The sequence below is a fragment of the Sander vitreus genome, chromosome 18 (genome assembly GCF_031162955.1).
Source record: "Sander vitreus isolate 19-12246 chromosome 18, sanVit1, whole genome shotgun sequence".
NCBI lineage: Eukaryota > Metazoa > Chordata > Actinopteri > Perciformes > Percidae > Sander > Sander vitreus.
In genome coordinates this window covers 14,552,397-14,573,391 of record NC_135872.1, presented here as the reverse complement: position 1 = coordinate 14,573,391, position 20,995 = coordinate 14,552,397, and the positions used below count along the sequence as shown (strand labels likewise).

Genomic DNA, 20,995 nt, shown 5'->3' with positions numbered 1-20,995 from the left:
GAAACTATTTAAATTGTGTTTTAGCTTTATTCCCTTGTATGTGAAATAGGAATGCAATAATGGTGGTTTAATAATATATTTTTTGTTGTTAATTATCATTATCTCAATTTTCTTTTAAAATATTTATTTTCCTAAAACAAGATGGGAATTTTTGGACATGAAATTACAGCAAACTTACTGTACATTCCCTCTTGTAACTATACATCTTGCTCAGGTGTATTTGCTCTAATGTTGAATTTCAGTATTTATTTCAGTATGAATGAATTTTTATCTTTGTCTACTTGTAAGATTATATAGTTATGCAAATCATGTTTTTGGATCGCAGAAGATTTTAAATGATGGGTTATTGTACACATCGCTATGTAACTCTAAAAGAACCAGAACGGTACATGGTGATGCAAATATTTGCATTTCTTCATTCTGTTTGGATAAGAATAATGTACATTAGCAAACAGCATAGTTACAGTTTTAGTTCATGATGTTTTCTAATATTCTGTGGGACTGCGAATCATGTCAGTTTGAACTGTGAGGATGTAAGCATGTAGCTATTAGTTGATTCAGTGCATCTATTTTAAATATGATGCATAAATGACATTGCATGCATACAGGGAACCTGTCAATAGTGAAATGAATAATGAAAACTGATTCCTGCTCGCCATCTGGTGTTTAGTCTCCTCTGTTATGCAACAAAAGTAAGTCTTATGCTGCGTTCCAGGCAACCCGTAACCCATGTTTTCACAACCTTCTACCCATGAAAGTGCCCTGGAACGGCAGTCAAACCCGTAACTTACTACCCGTGAACTCGTACCAGATCGTTGTACTCCCAGTTACAGTTTCTGACGTCAGACACACAAACAACAATGTCGACCCCTGTTGATGTTGTACAGACGCCGGTGATTAACGGTGAGAAATGATTAGACATAAATAGGCAACGTAAAGTAATTCCGCACATTGTAATCAAAACAATACACATACAAGTGTGTACTACTACAGGTTATGTTTATTAAATGAAGCCCAAAATATGTCGCAGACTAGAAATCGCTGCTAACGCTAGCTAAGAAGGGTTTGTCGTGACTTTGCCTGCACGCTACCAAGTCGTGAGTCGTGACTTGAAGTCGTAACTTATGGGCTAAAAATTGTGTCTGGAACGTAGCATTAGGCCCAGAACACCCACACAGGTGTTTATAGTTAATGTGACTGATTGGACTTTTTCCAGGACTGTGTGGGTGTGGTTAGACTGATGATTGACATCTTCCTGAGTCCACTGTTAGTGTTGTTACACCTATTAGGGCGGGACAAATGACACCTTTGTCATCCTTATTGGTAGAAAGTATTTGTGACCTAATAAGTTCCCATCAAAGCTCCGGCCCACCTTCAACCTGAAAAGAGTCTAATCAGCCAGAATAACTGAAAACACTTTTATGGGTGTTCAGAGGCTTTAATGTGAATCTAAAGCATTGCAAACTGTGTTTTTGTTGATCCAGTGAGTCAAAGCAGTATTTGTGAACGTGAAAAGTTGTTGCAATCAGTTTCATTATTAAGTTACTTCTTTTCTTCATAGATTATTTTTGTTTAACAGAAAAGAAACATGGGGAGAGGGCACAGGGAACAACATAATGCAGAGTGGATCTCTTCACATTTTCAAAATTAAGAAAGTTGTTCCTATCCATTGACTGTTTTCCTCATCATCAGTGCTGATATGGAAATAGTAGCTTATAAATATTTTTCAATGTCTGCAAACAAAGCCTGGCATTCGAATTAATGCATATACAGTATGCAGCCCTCCAGAACACAAGGTGGCACTAATGACTTAATTTAGTGTCTTTGCAAACTGAAACACGCATGCGCAGAACAAAAACCAAAAAGACGAATTCTGCACATACTGTCTATGGTTCTGCAGAAGTTTGGCCCATAGTACAGAGAATATCTAAACCAGGTAAATATAATTGCTGTACAATATAAAAGTTGTACTAATTCAATGAGCGCTGGCCTTTTGCAGCATTTTACTGGAGAGCATGGTCACATATTCCGGCCTACAAATATTGGCGTCGTTTCCCATTCACTTTTATTAAAGCCCAACTTTTAAAAATCAATCTTTATTTTATGATAATTGGTTTCGTAATAATCCAGGTTTAACCGATTGAACGTGCGTGGAGATGAAGTTCCCTTCAAAATCATGTTTCCCTCGTCCAATTCGTAACTGAAATTATGTTTCATCAATTATGGTGATTAAAAACCATCAACGAGAGATGTACAATTTGATTACAATACTGGCAAAACACCATCTACAAATCTAATAGGCAACAATACAAACTTAATTTTTTGTGAGTTATTGATGAAATCAAACACCAGTGGGACATAATGATGGGATAACAACTACTTTGCACATATGCAAAACAAGACAATTACACCATTTAACAATTTGACACTCGCGCTATTTCACATTTCCCACACAGTTTAACACACTGGGCACTTACCTGTTCTCCTCCATTTGCTCCAATTATACCGCGTTGTCCTACTGCTTTCATGTTTGGTAATCCTCTCAAAAAGATGCTTGAGATCATGAAAGCCTGTTTTTGACCAGGTAACCCCTCCACACGAGAAGCAAAAAAGGCGTCTTCTCTGACGAGCTAAGCTAGCAGTTATAGCCATCGTTCTCTCTCTCTCCCCCCCCCCCGAAATCTACTGCACCTTAAATCGGATTGACCCATCACCTCGAACCATAGTTTCCTCTTAAAAGAATAAGAAAGCTGTTAAAACGATTTCATGTGCTTTATTTTTACTTTTCTTTAAGAAGACATTACCCTAGTTTATGTCATGACTTGTTCCTTTAAATAAAGTTATAAAAAACCCTCAATACAATCTTACAATGGACAAATCCTGGGCTGGCCAAAAGCTGCACATTGTTTTTTTTAGTACATTATCACACTGCTCTTTATAACCTTTATGAAAGTAGGATTCATTGCAGGACTATTGTATTTGGCTGCATTAGTTTGAGCTAGGTGTACCTAATAAACTGGCAACTGAATGTATGTCCCTAAATCTGGAAAGCTGTGAGAAGACATAGTTTGCATATAATCTACAATAATGAGCCTTGTCAATACAAAAATGATGTAAAAGAACTGTTTATTATTATTTTTATTTTTTTTAAATCAGCACCAAAATGGAACTGCAGCTTCCACCTCATGAGGGAGAGGAGCTCTCAGTGGTTGACATGCACACAGGTGGAGAGCCTTTACGGATCATCCACAGCGGCTACCCAGAGGTCAAAGGTGACAGTGTGCTGTCCAAACGTCGTTATGTCCGGGAACATCTGGATCACCTCAGGAGGGTGCTGATGTACGAGCCTCGGGGACACTACGACATGTACGGAGCCCTGGTTGTGGACAGCGAGGTACCTGAGGCGGATCTGGGGGTGCTGTTCATGCACAACGAGGGGTACAGCACCATGTGTGGACACGCAGTCATCGCACTGGGGCGCTTCGCTGTGGACTACAAACTGGTGAAAGAACCAAAGTCACCAGAGACTCAAGTGAACATCCACTGTCCCTGTGGTCTGGTGAAGGCGTTTGTCGAGTACTCTGATGGTAAAACAGGAGGAGTGAGGTTTCTCAGTGTGCCAGCGTTTGCATTTGCTACAGGTAGGACACTAACCTGACTGTTTTCAGGTGTTTTTCGATTCCGCAGGATTTACTAAATTACTTTTCACCAGATGTGACGGTGACGGTGGAAAGGTTTGGTGAAGTGACGGTTGACATCAGCTATGGAGGAGCCTTCTACGCCTTTGTAGACGCCCAGAGGTTTGGCCTCGATGTGACCAAGTCCAGGACTCGAGATCTGGTAGATGCAGCCACAGCAGTGACCAATGCTGTCAAATGTCAGGTAAGAAGTTTATTGTGTTAAATTACTACACATCAGTGCAGATGCAGAAACATTTTTTCTAATACACAATGTGCCACTAATGAATACAATAACATCTATCATTTTGGTTTTGTGGAAGGCACACAGTATGAAGAAAGTGGAATAAAGAGCATTATTTAGGATTGGACACCTCTATCTTTACAATATAGGCAGTTTGTCTGGTGAAGCTTTTGCATTCGTCTTATATTTCTGTTAAAAGGCTTGTATATGTTGTATTTAAATTGTTTTTGTAAGAAATATTTTGGGGTGATGAGGCCTGGATCGCAGTCAGTGTTAGTTCTTTCAGTGGGATTGAGGTTGGGGCTTTGTGCAGTTTAGTTCTTCCAAACCAAACTGGGAGAAAACATCTGAAATAGCCCAAGACAGAAATCTATATATGTAAAAGGGGCTGTCCACATACCTTTGCCCCACATTGTCTTTGTTGAGTTCACATTTTTTGTGTTATTCTCTCCTAGGTGAAGTTGCACCACCCAACCAGTGATGATCTGGCCTTCCTCTATGGCACCATCCTCACAGACGGCAAAGATAATTACTCCTCCGATCCCACCGCCAATATCTGTGTGTTTGCCGAAGCACAGGTACTTTACGGACACCTTGTCATTTGACACTTTGAGGAGGAGAGCTATTTGAAACCTGGCTTGACATGGTTTAAACGTGTTCTCAGGTGGACCGGAGCCCCACTGGTTCTGGTGTTACAGCCCGAGTGGCTCTCCAGTATCACAAAGGTCTCATCCAGCTGAACCAGACCAGGACGTTTCAGAGTGGAGCCACTGAGTCCCAGTTCACAGGGAAAGCTGTTGAGGTATCAGTTTTCTTCAGTGCCCTTGTGTGCCCCTCTGCCCTAAGTCACTCTGGTAACATGATCCTTTTTTGACTTTTGTTATTGGGATTCTGCTACTGTGGCAAAACAACAGTTTGTCCGTTTAAAAAAAAAAATACTACTTACAAACTTCTGTTCACAGAGACATGTTTGTGATTCTCTTTTGTGTTTCTGTTCAGGAGACCAAGTGTGGAGACTTCAAGGCTGTCGTGGTGGAAGTTGCCGGCAGAGCTTTTTACACTGGAGTTTCACGCTTTGTGCAGGAGCCAGATGACAAGCTGACACATGGTTTTCTCCTGAAGTGAGCCTCAATTACAGGTTGTGGTATTAAATATGGTTGTACATAAAAAGTACTTTAAACATTAGTTATAAAGTGCGTTTGTAGCTTAAAAAACTATAGAAAATTCCTAAGCTCTCCAAGAAGAGTATTGGATATGTAATAAACTGTGTTAAAAAGATTGTATCAACATTTTCTGTTGGTTTTCCTGTGTAATTATGGCCTGTGCCCAACCACTGACTCATAAGGTTAGAAACAGACAAATGTACGCTGCTGTTCACTGCCTGTGACTTTTCCTTGTCGCAATGTCGTATTAAATTAATAAATGTATGTACTATTTTGTTTAGATTTCATGGTGGGTGAAATTATCCACCATTCATGAGGACTTAAATGGTTTAAAAAGTAATTTGGATTTGTATTAAACGTAGGAGGGTGGTGTAGGTCAGGTAGTGTGCTCAGTAGCAGCTACCGACCACTAGATGGAGCCATGAGCCTGGTGGCAATTGAAGCCTTTTGAAGTTAAATACTTAAGAAAAAAAATCGTCCATCCTTTTTTTCCTATGTCCACTTCTTCCTATTTGACCCAACGTAAATGCTGAATAAGAATTAATTCAAGTGCATGTGCTAATTAGCCGAATACAAAAACTCATAACTGTTTTCTCCCATTTATTATCATCAGGTCATTGTACAATGGAAGGCAATATTTAAATTATAAAAAGTCCAATGGAGGTATTTGACACTGGATGGATTCACACAGCTGAGGACAAATTACAATCAAAGGGATCACGTCCACATGTGATGTTTTCTACAACAATGAAAACATCACATGTGGATCACACAGAGTTTAAAATCAGGGTTTTTTTTCTTTTGTTTTTGCAGTGTAAATCCAGCCGGTGTACAGAAAACATATTTTATCTATTCAATAGAAACGTAAAGGAGGGCACTCCCTTCAGACAGGAAAAAGCAAGTTTATTGCATCTACTGGGTATTGTTTTAATGGCATTTAGCATAGTAATTATGACTTTATATGTGCATGTGTAACAAGCACGCAACCGTATATATAGATATATGTAATCTATGACACGAGTGTCCACACTTGTTGAGAAATTGCAGACTAGGCCCAGGCCTTAGAGAGTACCCACTCAACAATTAAAACAACAGAGTTAAGGCCAGCTCTTAACAGGAAAAACTTCAAATAAAACATACAGTGATCAGATATATAAATGCTGCACGTCAATAATGATGAATAGAAAAGAAACTTCTCAGCTGCGTCACTTGCCGTCAAAACCACGTCTGTCTAACAACGCAGTGTCTCAGTCCTGTGATGGTTCTGACTGCAGGAAAACAGCAGCGTTAAGAGGAAGTTCAGATTCAGCCTTTCTCCAAAAAATGACCTCTCTCTCGACAACTGAAAGAAGCCCCTCTCAATCTATGAAATCCATCCGTACAAAATGGCCCCTTGTGTTTTTAATGGAATCCTCTTCCTGTTTGGATCGAGCATCAAGCCCTAAAGCAGTCTGCTGGCTGCACGTTTCACTCTGTGCATAGATTCTGCGGGTACAAAAACAGCACAGAACACTTCCTATCAAACAAGCATGAGCATCTCTTAGACCTGGAAACTTTCCTCCAGCGAAGAAAACATCCTGCTCTTGCACAACTTTTTTTTTTTTTCTTTTTTTTTTTTAAACATTTCATTTGACCAAACTGATCCTCCAGCGGGAATGATCTGAGTTCGTCGTTAGGAACAACCTTTGGCATCTGCTCTGTTTAACATCAAAATCTCAGGATGAAAGGCCTGAACGTGTTGTGTGGCTCTGCAGCAATGATGCAAGGCTGAGCTGGGTGGGAACGGAGGAGGGTGCAGAGGAATGTGCATGTCAGTTCGACCCAGAGGGAAACTAATGATGAGCAGGAGGTGGGCGAGCCAGACAAGAGTGACCTCAACCCCGCTTAGAAGTTGAGCTTTGTGACCGGTCGCTCTCTGCTCGCGTCGGTGGTCTGGCTGTTGATGCGCTTGCGGTTGCGTTTCATCTTGGACAAGTCCTTGTCGAAGACCTCGCCTGATCGCAGCGCTGACACCAAGTCGTCAAACTCGCCGCCGTCGTCCTCCCCGTTGGCCTTCGCTTTCCGGGCCTTTCGCTCCTTCTCCCTCTGCTCTTTCAGCTGGTGACACAGAAACAAAAAGTTATTGTATTAAAAAAAGAATTCATTAACTATTGCGCATATACACACACACACACACACACACATATACACACACATATATATATATATATATATATATATATCTATCCCAAAATGTCAAACTATTTCTTTAAAGCAAGACTATGTACGTGTAAAGACTAGAGCGGCAAAACTACTTTTCATTTGTGAAAGGAAGATTGATTTTTTTTCCTATAATACTTTAGATTATACGTCATAGTTAAATACTATAGGTGTTTCATAACTGTGGTTGTTTCTGTCAAGAATCATATGGAAACAGGGAACGATCACACACCTGAGCTTCCATTTTGGCTCTGCGCTCCTCCTCCTCTTTGCGTTTCCGAATGTTCTCGTTCTCCTGCTGAGCCTCAGCGAACGACTGCAGAAACTGGTCAAAGATGCCAAAGAACTCATCTGGCTGCATCTTACCGGCGTCCTCACCGAAATGCTTTACTGCCCTCAGGAACTGTGGGACCAAAGAGAAGGGGGCACACAGGGATTAGATTTACAGCAGGACACAGTAGAACCATGTTTTACTCCGTCTTTGACGGTTTTACAGGAGACTCATTAGATTCTCAGCTCTTTGAAATAAGAGCAGAGTACCAGTAGTTGGGCTTTGAAGCCTGTGTTAACCCAGATCTGACCGGCTACTGATTACAGCTCAGGCCAGAGACTGGAGCCAGAGCCCAAATTAAGGCAACGTGTCAGTTTAGTGTTTTTCACAGTAAGTTAAAAAAGAGAACATCCAGATGTGCGATCATGCTGAGAACATGTAAGATGTGTAGAGATCTGTCCATGACACGCAAACTATCAGGCGGGGCAAAGATGCATTTAACCTACTTAAATTATTTGTAATCAGTCAAATTAATAGTTTATTAATCTGCAGTGCATTCAGATGTGATACGTTTTTTTCCTTCCTCACAATGGGACATGATTTCTGTTATAAAAAATACCTAAAATGTCACTCTTTTCTTTACATCTTGGTTTTCTGCAACGGTTTTATTATATATACTGAGACACACAAAGCAGATGCACGGAGCTGTTTAAAGGGTCAGCATGTTCTCTGGTTCCCAATCATGAACACAGAGGACCAGTGTGGGACACCATAAATGATTTACAGAAACTAATGGTTGCCATGTGACCAGTGGGTCAATGCAGCACAGCACTATGGGTAAAAAACCATGCTTGAGATTAAAAAACTCTGCACTAAATGTGGACAGACTCATAAATTTAATTTCAGGGTGTCAAGCACTCCCTAGAAAGGTGAATATGCTCAGGTTTCTGGTGGAAAAAAGCCCATTTTTGAAATGGCTGCAACATCCAGGTTTGTTTCCTCTTGCTTTTGTACTACACAATAGCGATAAGGAAGGGCTTATTCGGTTGGCTTCCAATTTCCATAAGGGCCACCCGCACTAAAATGTAATAGTTTCTTTTGATAAAAAAATTCATGAAATAAAATAGGTCCAACATAATTGTGTAAAATAATATCCTCCGCCTGTTCCTGGTTTTCTCTCTTGACCTGCACACATGGCAACGAGCAAGCGGACCAATAAAGTGTCAGAGGTGCTGCGCCAGGAAGCTGAAACACTTCACTCCTGCTGTTAGCTTTCCTACAAAGGTGACTGATGATGTCAGTGAGGTACGTAGAAACAGCTGCGCCCAGAGGAAATGGAATGTAAGCTTTCGGTGTCTACAAGTGACAGTGGTGCTGCGCGGTCTGCTTAAACACGCACTCAAGTTTTCAGCCGCCATGACGTACCAGTTCCTTGGCCTCGGTGAGAGAGTCCTCCACGTCAGAGAAGCTGAAGCTGGCCACAGTGATGAACTGACTCACCACCGACACAAACTTGTCGCCCAACTCCTGCGGTCGCTTCTTCTGGTATTCCAGCTCCTATGAGTGAATGTTATCCAGGAGAGGAAATTGAAGTAAAAATGAAAGGACACTAGACCTGCACTAAACATTGTGTAACAGCAGGACCAATACATAAGCATGCATTACGTCATAGATCTTTGTGACTCACACTCTCCACACTTTTCAAGCCGCTGCGCAGGTTGCCTATATCTTTTTCCAGCTCAGTCATGCTGCAAAAAAAGGAAGACAAGTGATGGTGTAATACAAAATGGAAAGCAAACAAGAAAGTAAGGCCGTGTTCAGACAGCCTGCGTTGTCCGTCAGACGGTCAGGCAAAAACACAGGTCTTTCCATTCATTTTGTAGGGGGGTATTGGGTTTAGGCTGCGGCAGGGGGTGCCGCAGGGGGAAGACACAACGAAACGCTGTGAAATAAAGCTGCCTTCAAGTGCGGTCGGAAACACTGAGATCTATAAATTGTATGATGGAAAACGGTAATTGTAAAATATAAAGTGTACTTGTGTCTTGTAGGGGCGTTTAAGAACACAACAGGACGCCAAACAAATGGGATGGTTTTTTTTGGTCTGAATGCCCCATAAGTCATGCAGCAGGTTCTCCACAGCTCCACCTACTTGACTTTGGCCGCCTCTGAGAGACTCTGCAAGTCCTCCTGGAACATCAGGACTTTGGGGTATTTCTTCTCCAGGATGGTGATCAGGTAGTGCAGGAGAGTGATGTTTCTGCAAATAGAGACATACAGGCACACTGAGGCGGACCAACCTTCAAAGAGAGTGAACGTGTCAAATGTGCAATATCAGTTCAGTTTACTTTATTATCCCAAATAGGAAACTTGAAATGCAGTCAGGAGTGAAAGATAAAAAGAAACAAACACATTCAAGCAACATACAGATAGAGGCAACAATCCAAGACATAAGTACACAAAGGTAAAGGTTTCCTGTATGTAATACACACAACACAAGTTATCACCACTGGAGCAATCTCTAAAACACAAAAAGTACTACATTACATGTGCAAATTAAGCTGATTTATTGCACATGGGACAAAGGAGTTTTTACCCCTATTGGTCTTGAACCGAGGTACTCTAAATCTGCGACCTGAGGGGAGTATAACAGACTCAGAGTGAAGGGGGTGGTTTGTGCAGTCTAATATAGACCGAGCCTTGCGGAGTACTTGCTGGTCAAAGATAACCATCAAGGGGGACTGTGGGAAACCTATCACCTTACCAGCCACCTTTACAATATGGCTGAGGTGGTTTTTGTCCCTGATATTCAGGTTACCGTACCAAGCAATCATGGCAAACTGATTCAATAAAAGATTTATAAAATAAGGACATCATTTTCTTATCTACATTAAAAGTGTTTAACTTCCTAAGGAAGTACAAACGTTGCTGTCCCTTCTTACAGACTGCATCACAATTCACATCAAACTTCAGGTTGTTATCTATGACGGTTCCCAGATGCTTATACTGTTCAACAAACTCAGTTTCAGTTCCCTTAATGAAAGTCTTAGATGGTGGGAGGGATACTTTCCTAAAATCAATGACCATATCCTTGGTTTTTGTGACGTTTAATTGAAGAAAGGCCTCTTCACACCATTGGACAAACTCATCCAACACTGGCCCACGCTCAGATTCATTTTTACGGAGCAGGCTAATGATGACCGTGTCATCAGCAAACTTCAAAATGTGCCTGTCCCCATGCTGGCTTCTACAGTCATTGGTGTAAAGAATGTACAACAATGGGGACAGGACACAGCCCTAAGGAGAGCCAGTGGAAGAGGTGCGCTGTTCTGACAGAAAGCCATTAACCCTAACCCTCTGAGATCTACATGTTAAAAAATCTACAATCCAGCCGACAAAATTTACATCAAGATTAAAATAGGTATGCAGTTTCCGAGCTAAAATATGTGGTTGGATAGTATTAAAAGCTGATGAAAAATCCATAAATAAAAGTCTGGCATGAGTGCCAGGACCTTCCAGGTGCTTATACAGGAAGTTAAGTAAAGTGATTGAGGCATCTTCTACCCCCATCCCTGCCCTATATGCAAACTGCATGGGGTCTAGAGCCCCCTCCACCATAGTTATCAGTTCCCTTTTGACCAGCCTTTCAAATGACTTCATGACCAGTGAAGTCAATGCCATTGGTCTGAGGTCATTTAGCATCTTAGGGGTTCCGCTTTTAGCCACCGGAACAACAATGGACTCCTTCCATAACTTTGGGACCCTGCTTTTATTAAGTGCATTCAGATATAAATGACCATACGGACTTTCAACTATGTCATATTCCCTGTTCCAGATGTGATTTCTATATATTTCATGCCGTTCTTTTTTTTTTTTTACCGCCTGCAGGTTTTGATATTACAATTGAAAAAAGTTCTTACTTGTCGATACTGGATTTGGTATCGGCAATCTTGTTAAGGGAAGACACCTTGAAGCCGTAAGCATTCCCCCTCTGACCCTTGTTCATGTAGTTTCCAAAAGCCAGCACCACCTCCAGCAGCTGCTTCAGGTTCCTGCTGTGTAATACCTCCTTAGATGCCCGGGTCAGAGCTGAGACAGGAAAACAAAAGAAAATACACGTTTTTAGGTCATTAGAGGTATCGGTCTGATTTTTAAACCTATGTAGCTTGACAAATATAAAAAGGTAGAAATACAAAACATTGGAATTTTGAGATGCATCAGAGATGACTACAGAGATGCTTCAATGAAGAATACTTTTCTTACTTAACCTAGATGGCTTTCCATGGTAGAAATTTTCAGTTCTTTATAAAAAAATAAATGTTAAATAAAAATGTTTGAGTTAATGTCACTGGTGTATGAAAGTATAAAACTTTTCCCACCTTCAACTTTGGGTTTGAGCTCAGCTATCCTCTCTGCAAACTTCTTTTTGAAGTATAAAGACTGCAGCCTCTGCTGGTAGTGGTTTATTCTGGACGGGATGGAAAATGCATGTAAGAGGAGAACAAAAATAGACTAAAACAATAAATTATAAACAGGGAAATCCAACAATTGAGACAAAAGCCACAAACATGGACATTGTGCTTAAGCTAAATAAAGCAAACCGCCTGTGTGCTCACTAAATGGCACATATAAAGTTGTGGTAATGAAGCTTATTTTTGGCAGTTTTTCATTTCAGCTTATAAACCACTGACTCTGCAGCTAATACCACAGTGACATCTGCCCTCCAAACCATTCTGTACTCTGAGAAAACTCCAATGACAAAAGCTGGCAAACTGCAGTAAACTATTCAAAACAAAACAAAAAAACTGACTGTATAATTCTGCATTTAACTAACACAAATACGTTTCTATTGTTTCTAAACTGTAGGCGCGTCAGTTGCTTTAGTTTCTGTTCTTTAGCGGGTCTTCATGTATTTCTGCAGTTAGTGACTGAGTTTGTTCCTTCTATCCGACAGGACTTATTACATTACTGTTATTACATTACAGACTCCATTTATTCACCAACACAATGAAGAAATAGTGATTCACACATTCAGCCATTGTTTCCGACGAAATAGAAACCCATGTGTCATTTCACTTATCTACCCTGACTCAGAGGAAACAATGGCTATTGTTTGTCGGCAGATCTGATCTGCAGAGTGCTGCACAGAGCTGAAGCTGTCAGGACAGAGGTCAGTATTATATCAGTATATCCGTTAAATACAGAATTAAAAAGGTATCAGATGAGAAAGAAAAACTGTAAAGTACCTGCTCATCTCATAGAGGAAGCGGTCCGGTTTTGCCATTCGGTCGAGCTCATGTTTGTGCTCCTCCAGAAGATCCACATCACTCTTCTCTGGGACAAACTTCAGCAGCTGATGGAACAAAACATAAAAAACTATTTCATTTACATTTCAAACTTTCACCTGTATTTTTTCCTGTTAAATACAGAGGAAGGGTTTGTCTATTAAAGTGTATTTGTCATACACTGGTAGCTAAATAGGGCTAAATCTCTGCTGTCATGCTTTTGCATCTCACTGTCTCTTTCCACTGCAAACTCAAGAAAAAAAATTCTCACCAAAATATAGCGTTATCAGAGTTGTAGCACATGCCGATGTTTGTTACCTTGCACACGTTTAGCAATAGCTCTGAAAACATTGCTAAATGCTGAAGATGCTGCTGACAGGCATGGACTTACTCTGCTGCCGTTTTTAGTAAGCAGTCAAAGTGCAATCACTAAATGAGAGCACATTGGCTTGATCCGTCAGTACTTGCTGCTGTCGGCGTACCTGCTCCAGCATGTCTTTGGGAAGGTCCTCCTGTTCATCCATGGTTAGAATGGCTCTCTTCATCTCCTCATTTGAAAGCTTCAGCCTGCAGCACAAAACAGATTTGTAAATGCATTACTTTAGCTATCCTTCATATTTGAGACAGCTTTTAGTTACATTTAAATCACGATACTCACTTAGACATGCTTAACACCTTTTTTGTGTCTATCATTTCTAAAGAAAATGAGAGATGAGCTGTTAAATAAAAAGCCCCGTCAGATCCACTTCAAAACATCTTTGCTTGTTTTCGATTTTTTTCGTTGTCATCTGTATTTCTTTCTCTACCTTGTGTAGTTTAGTAATATTGACATAATGTTTTCTGGTCTGGCAGTTGTTAATTCTTTTTGTAGACGATGTGTGTAATAAAGATGGACTGTAGCGGGTGTGGTTTGTGGGAGAGCCCTGTTTGATTATCCGTGTTGTTTTTATGCTATTATAGTATTATACAGTATATGATTATACATTATGGTTCTGTTTAGTTTTTCCTAGTCTCTTAATGTCTAAGTTTTTAAGTCCTCCTTGAGGTGGCGTATCCTCAAATTTACATAAAAAAATTAATACATTTTAGATACAATGGGAAAGAAAATCCATTACAATGTGCGCTATGTCAGTAATGTTTTATAAAGGGTTATGATGCTGACACAAACGTACCGCGAGAGCAGGATGTTGCAGTTTTGAGCTCGACGGCCATCAATGACTGACAGCTCCTTGACTTTTTTAGAGCTCAGCGTGTCGTCTTCTGCCTCTTTCTGTGAGCAAAGTGATAAAGAGGTTAGAGTGCAACAGGCTGTTTTAACATGCACAAATCAACCTTAGTTACAGTCACTCACAGACACACAACAACGGAGACGACACATGCCCTACAATCCCAAGCAAGAGCTGAAAATCCAGTCACACGGAGGTCTACGCATACATGAGTACATGCAAACATGACACACAAATAAAGAGTCAACAGTCTGACAGGTCGTATATTCTGTTTGACACACATTAAGTAAGAAGTTTCATAAGACATGACGTATAACATAAATAAAGTCTGATTAAATTCACAAGGAGGGACACAAATTCCAGACTGTATATCTACTGTACTGTAAGTGCACTCACCTGTTTGCTGTTATTGATCATAAAGAAGTCCTAAAATGCAGGCAAGAAGCAGGAAATATGTCAGCACTCATTAGAATAAGTAAAGCAGCAGTTACGTGATTGCAGCCCATAAACAACAAACGGCAAATGAATTAAGGCTCATTCAGCACTTGGATGACGATGGAGCCGTCAGTAATGAAGTGAGCAGCAGAGAGACATGAGTGGGGTGTTCAGTTGATCAATACATGCTTATAGTTCACATGCTGTGCACATAAGAAGATCAATCTGTCATGTTTCTGTTTAAACTAATAAGACCAACACTGCGGATCTGAATTTACTGAACGTCTCTGTGTTTGTGTGGAGAGATCCTTCCAGTCAATTCATTTTCATTTTTTTTTTTTATCTCATTATGTGTGTTGGACATGCTTCTTGAACTGTAGAAAGACATGCTTATTCTCTTCTGTTCAACTAATAAAGGCACTACCGATAATAAATATCTTATAACTAAATTAACTGCAGTCACAAGAAGAAAAAAATAGCCGATTGTCAGCAGCTCACTCATGCAATGTCAATCACATATGGCAAAATGATCAAAACCACAACCAAAAATAGCGAAAGATGTAGATGATTCAAGAAAGAAAGTTGTGCATCTAATAAAACCCCCAAATTAATCTGGCAATTTCTCCCTTTTACTTTTTTTTTTACTTCAGTAACTTGTTCTTGTTGTAAATTATCTGACCTCTGCCCTTCTCCAACTTTGCTTGAGAAATCAAAAGTTGCAAAACAGGAGAAATGTAAAAAATCTCAACACAAGCCAAGTCTAAATTCAGAAAGGGAGAGATGGGTTGCATCGTCCTCAGTACCTGCTGTCTCTGATAGGCTGAGAAGGTCTTCTCAATGTCCTCCAGATCCAGGATTTTGAAAACCTTGGCATCGTCCACCTCCATCCACACAGTGCCCTCCAGTTTATTCTGAGCAGAGGACAATCACATATTTATATCTAATTTTCTAAAAATAAACATCAATATATTATTATATAGTCAGGTCTTTTTGTGTCTCCACTATTCTCACCTCAGCTAACTTGGCCCAGTTGAAGGACTTGAGTGCATTGGCTGGCTGGGGAATGTTCTTCCTCTTCAGAGATGGTCCTAAGGGTGCTCCTGGTGGGGGAGGGATGCCTCCGACGGGTGGTCGTCCGGGAGGAGGTTGGGGCCCACCTGGAGGAGGCGGTGGGGGAGGTGGAGGAGGCATCATGCCCCCAGGAGGCGGTGGGGGAGGTGGGCACATACCACCAAAAGCTGGCAGGGGTGGGGGAGGCAAAGGACCACCGGGGGGACCGGGGGGGAGGGGAGGACCTCCAGGAACGACAGCTGCCTGTCTCTTCAAGGACAGTAAAACAACAGGAAGATTTTAAATAATATAGATAACATCATTTCAACTTGAAAATAATGAAATATTGTTTGTTTCTGTACAAATCCCTTCTTTATGTCCTGGGACATAAACCAAAAGGGTGAGAAGATGATTAAAGGGATGTGGGAAAAAAATAACATTTCTAATTATTGTTTCTTATAAAAAACTTTAACTTTAACTTCATTTGTGTCCTAGAAGGGGGATTGGGTAAAAATACTGCATAAATTCCATTCTAAAAATCCTTCAAGTGAAAGGCCTAACCTGTGACTACGGGTCATTTCAAGGGGTCATTAACCAAAAAAGGTAGGAACCATTGTCCTAGAATACCAGTGCTTGTGGGTCGAGTACTTATAACAATACATTTTTGTGCAGCATGTTTTTTAATTTTTTTGTTAGGTAGTTGCTTATTAGTTCCTTTCTTGGACTCTTATATATAAAAATGTCTTTCTTCATACATATTTCATCATCATTACATTGATGAGACTAGGTAACTAGTACTCTGGCGACATACCAATAATAATAAAGGGTAAGTCAAAAGTGTTGCAATTTCAGGCAAGCAACAACCTAAAGGAACAAACCAATATTCAATGAGATAGAAGTGTTAAATGGTTTCTATTTTTGCATTCTGCTTTTTATCTAGGGCACTGTGTGGGATGATTATACACAGTTTGTTTTGCCTCTTATGTGAACTTGCCCTGGACCATCCCTGGATGTCAATATCCAACATAATATTCAATCCGGTTTTATTATAAAGTGACCCAGGGAACATATAGGACAACGTACAGTGCTGAGTTCATGCAGTCGGACGGTGAGTTCGGCCACTTGCTGTTTGACATTCTTGTGCTCTGTGCTCTCCTTTTCCAGCTTCTCTTTCATCTTGTTGAGCGTCTGCATCATGTCCTCTTTCTCCTGAGTCTTTGCATCGCATTCACGCTCCTTCTTGTCAAACCTCTGCTGCAGCTCGTGGTGCTCTGTGATGGGAAGTCGCAGCCATATGTTCATCATATGGAGTTTACTAAAAACATGATTTTAATTAACAAACGTATTCTATTTCAGGTAAGTAATGCATGGTCTTACAAACCTTTTCTCATTTTTTCTGCCTGCTCTTTCCACTGTTTGACCTCATTTTCATTGACCAGCCTGCAGAGAGGTTGACACGTAATGAATAATAATTAAATACAGTAAACAACTCCATTCATTATTTTCTCTAATCGTACAAAGGGAAGCTATTTTTGAGCCAACACTGTTGAGCATGCGCCTTTTTCATTTCTCATCAAACACAACATTGTTCTACAGTCTTCAGTCTGGCAGCCGAGTCATCTGTTCCATGTACTCATTCAGTCTGTTTCAGAGGAAATCAGAGTACTCACATCCGGACAACGTTCTTCACGTTAAAGTTCTCCAGTGGTGTGACGTCGGGGTCGTGACCTTTGTCGTTCTGCAAGACAATCTGCTGGACGATCCGATCCAGCAGCAGCCAGTACTGCACCGTGTTACCACTTCTCTTGTCTGAGGAGAGAGGGAGGAATAGTTTCCCATTAGCCTGCTGGCCTCAGCCATTAGGATTAGTATCTTCATTAGTGTCTCAGAAATTACAGGCTGAAGTTGGATCCACAGTGGCTGTTTGATTATGATGAAACAAAATGAGTTTGTTACTGATCATAACTGAGAAACCAAAGAGAGGCACTATAATTACAGATAACAACACGGTGAGATGTATTTGGTACTGATTGGTGAGACTGCATCCATCACGGAGCTGTTGTGTTGTTATTTAGCTTGAAAACCTTTTAAACACACATAGATGCATTACTATGGGAAGGCATCCTGTTATTGCTCTTTACCAGGATAAAAATTGTTCAATGCATCACATCATATTCAGTGATATTATCTTAATTCCTCTTTGAGTACCATCACAGGCTTGCACTTTATTAACTCTTGTGTATGATCACAACACTCGTTTTTGCAGCTGAAGTGTTAATTATACTGTAAATGCTTTAGGAAAGTGACTGGAGGGGGGGGGGGGGGGATGTGTCATTAAAAAGCCACTTAGAAGGGAAGGGAAGCATCAAAGAAAAAGGATACTGCGGCCGTTTGGTGGCTCTTTGTTTTCAAGATAACAACAGTCTCCTTTGAGTAAGTAGAGTATTCAGTTTGGCTTGGAATGTGCTTATCCAATTTCTGGACTGACTAATCTTGACAAAGTCAACATCCCTATCTTTCTGGCCAGAAACCAGAAGGTACCGATGCACTGTGTATTTTGTGGGAGTAATACTACTACTTTGTTTGGAGCCTCATTATTTTTCAGGGTTTTTTCTTGCATGGACTTCCAGCAGTCAACTGCGCTCTCATCCACAGCGGCTACTATTTACACATGCGGCTGGTGCTAATAAGCTAGCTAAACTGCACTGTTTTGAGTGCACTATGAAGCTAGTGCTAATGGGAACTCAGTTTTACTGTCCAGAGTCAGGCTGTACCAGACTCTCCTGGAGACCCTGCTGCCCCTGCTATATATATATATATATATAAATAATATATGGCATGCCATTTTGGAAATGATTATACATATGTGAAGTTTGAATATATTGAATGGAAATCTGATTATATTGAATGAAAGTCTGAATATATTTAATGAAAGGTGTGTTGACGTTAGCCTGATGAAAGGGACCTGCCTGACCAGAGAGGTTCCTTTCATTCGATCTTCCACGATGAAAAAGTAAATTAACTTCTTCATTGGGAGAACGGTACTGGATACGGTTACCGTTACCAGTGTTTTGGCCTGTACATGCATTTGCCAGTGTGTTAATAATCTCTTCATTGCTCAAAATTGCTGACACTAGATGTCTTGCTGATCCGCTCATAGTGTCACACTTCGGTTAGGATTAATCACAACGAATACACAAGATGGCGGCAGACAACGACGTGAGATTCCATTTCAACTTTCATTCAATATATTCAGACTTTCATTCAAAATATTCAGACATTCATTCAATGTATTCAGACTTCCATTCAATATATTCAGACTTTCATTCAATATAGTCAGACTTTCATTCAATATAGCCAGACTTGCATTCAATATATTCAAGGTTCATTCAATATATTCAAACTTTTATTCAGTATATTCAAACTTTACATTAATATATAATAATTTCCTAAACGGCATGCCATAATATTATTTATTTTTTTCTCCAGGAACTCACCAGCTTTTAACCACATTTTACAGCACTAAATAGTTTGAACTGTAACTTGTGTGACAGTATTTGTCCAAACACTTTATAGTTTGCAGCCCCGTAATAAATTATGAAAGAAACTCACGTGGCATGAGGAGACAGTGATGCAGGACAGACATAAAGTGCGGGTGTGCATCAGTGTGGTTCATCTTCTTGCGGATGAGATCAAAAACTTGGGTGGCACTTTTAGTGTCTATATGTACCTGGAGGAGAAGAAGTGAAACAGCCCTGTGAATATCTCCTGCTAAATATTTTACATTCACAAATAATGTAAGAATAATGTCAGGAAGTTAGTCTTTTTCTTCTCCGTACCGACTCAAACCGTTTTGACAAAGCCAGCTCATCCTCATTCCGCAGCATCTCAAAGTAGTCTAAATGCCTGAAAGTGTGAGAGGAAAAAGACAGGATTAGAGAGGCAGCCTGCAAACGTGATGCACTTATATACTTCAAGTTTTACTTAGCAAGATATCTCTGGAAAGTAGTGATGAAATACAGTTTTTACTGTTTTCTGTGTAAGAATCAGCTGTTTTTTAAGCATGACTAAAATGTTTTATGGATGTGTAAATTCAGAAAAATGTTTTCTTAATCTAACTCTTCCAAATGAATGCTTTTTTTCTTTGATTTCATGTTGTTCCGCTTCTGATCAATAAACATTAATTAGCACCACTGTGCAGCAGGCGCATTCCTTCGAATCTAGAGACAGTACATTTATTTTCTGTTCCAACTCACCTGTCTAATGTAGAGTTTTCATGAGAGCGTAGCTTATCGATCACAGGTTGGATCCCCAACATGAGGAACTCATATCGTAGGTGGATACGGAATTCCAAACTTGTCTGTATTTGGAAAAAAATCATAAATTAGCAGAAAAAAAGGATGCAAACAATGTCTAGTCTCTAGAGTGAGAGGTCGAGGGACATGATGACATAGTGGCAAAGGAAGCATAAAAGCTGTCTGATGTATATAATTCACCTCTCCAGCGCCTTGACTCAGCACAGCGTTTATAAAGGACATGATGGCTGTTTTCAGGTTGACCTCATCTCTGTATCGCCCTGTACTCCGGTCCAGATCATTTATAAGCGTCTGCGGGATCACAGGTAATCACAGGTGTTAGTATCTTCATACAACGTTGCTTTTAAATGACTTTCTCTATCTACAACAGAACTGTGCACTCAACTTGCTCCCACCCACCTGAAATCGCGTTCTCTCACAAGCAAACCGTTGGTAGTGCAGCATGGCCTCCAGGATTTTTTTGTGTCCACCGGGCACCAGACACACGGCACCCATAATCTCTAACACCGCCACCTTAGTCTTAATGTTCTCCGTGGCCAGGCTCTGAGCGATGATGTTGATGCTCTCGGAGTGAGAGAGGACGTGGGCGCGGCCCTGCGAGTTGTTCATTAGAGCTTTGATGCAGCCAATCAGAGACGTGTGGATTTGCGACTCTGTGGTCTCATAGTCCATGGTCTTCAGGAAGTTTAGGATACACGTCAGGCCGTCCAGGTCGATAAAACGGGTCACGAACCTGAGAGGAGAGCAGGAACAGAGATATCATCTTAGGTCAGTGAGTACTTGATTGCAGTGCCTCTGGGAAGACCACTTTTATATGTACTGGAGTAAAGCTGTAGTATCACATACCAAATACCTAAATGTGTGTCGATTCTCCATTACCTCATGCTATACCTGAATTACTTTTAGTAAATGTAATAAATAACTCATAGCATCTGCTTTTAAAGTGCAGTGAAAAGCTCAGGTTCCCGAAATGGAAAGGCTTTAATGCACATTCACGTCAATGAAAAAAATCTTCAACCAACACTGCAGTGACCTTTATGGGTGTTTGCTTCTTAAAGGAGTCATTTACATACTGCTGTGAGGAACTGAAAAAATTGACAGACAAGGTGAGAGGAGGTTAAATGAAAGGAGA

At 40.5% G+C, this 20,995-nt stretch overlaps 2 protein-coding genes across 5 annotated transcripts in view; one reads left to right on the top strand and one right to left on the bottom strand.

Moving 5' to 3' along the window:
* Window positions 1-1,843: 1,843 nt before the first annotated feature.
* On the top strand, window positions 1,844-5,360 carry l3hypdh (trans-L-3-hydroxyproline dehydratase). The gene is made up of 6 exons (XM_078274900.1): window positions 1,844-1,936; window positions 3,157-3,641; window positions 3,713-3,882; window positions 4,377-4,499; window positions 4,586-4,723; window positions 4,921-5,360. The coding sequence occupies exons 2-6, from the start codon at window positions 3,164-3,166 to the stop codon at window positions 5,044-5,046; spliced, it is 1,035 nt and encodes a 344-aa protein (XP_078131026.1). The 5' UTR covers window positions 1,844-1,936; window positions 3,157-3,163; the 3' UTR covers window positions 5,047-5,360.
* Window positions 5,361-5,671: 311 nt separating this feature from the next.
* Window positions 5,672-20,995, bottom strand: part of daam1b (dishevelled associated activator of morphogenesis 1b) — a 49,158-nt gene continuing 33,834 nt past the window's right edge. For 3 of the 4 annotated variants that reach the window (XM_078274893.1, XM_078274894.1, XM_078274895.1), the window contains exons 6-26: window positions 20,263-20,596; window positions 20,044-20,154; window positions 19,804-19,907; window positions 19,387-19,453; window positions 19,160-19,277; window positions 17,218-17,356; window positions 16,929-16,987; window positions 16,631-16,818; window positions 15,509-15,817; window positions 15,301-15,408; window positions 14,459-14,488; window positions 14,009-14,106; window positions 13,319-13,403; window positions 12,798-12,904; window positions 11,931-12,019; window positions 11,472-11,640; window positions 9,704-9,811; window positions 9,242-9,302; window positions 8,980-9,111; window positions 7,516-7,686; window positions 5,672-7,181 (exon numbers count right to left, since the gene is read on the bottom strand). In XM_078274893.1, the coding sequence (XP_078131019.1) occupies window positions 6,969-7,181; window positions 7,516-7,686; window positions 8,980-9,111; window positions 9,242-9,302; window positions 9,704-9,811; window positions 11,472-11,640; window positions 11,931-12,019; window positions 12,798-12,904; window positions 13,319-13,403; window positions 14,009-14,106; window positions 14,459-14,488; window positions 15,301-15,408; window positions 15,509-15,817; window positions 16,631-16,818; window positions 16,929-16,987; window positions 17,218-17,356; window positions 19,160-19,277; window positions 19,387-19,453; window positions 19,804-19,907; window positions 20,044-20,154; window positions 20,263-20,596 (2,800 nt within the window). In that variant the 3' untranslated portion in view covers window positions 5,672-6,968. The remainder of the gene's footprint in view (window positions 7,182-7,515; window positions 7,687-8,979; window positions 9,112-9,241; window positions 9,303-9,703; window positions 9,812-11,471; window positions 11,641-11,930; window positions 12,020-12,797; window positions 12,905-13,318; window positions 13,404-14,008; window positions 14,107-14,458; window positions 14,489-15,300; window positions 15,409-15,508; window positions 15,818-16,630; window positions 16,819-16,928; window positions 16,988-17,217; window positions 17,357-19,159; window positions 19,278-19,386; window positions 19,454-19,803; window positions 19,908-20,043; window positions 20,155-20,262; window positions 20,597-20,995) is intronic. The other variant, XM_078274896.1, reaches the window with a different exon arrangement.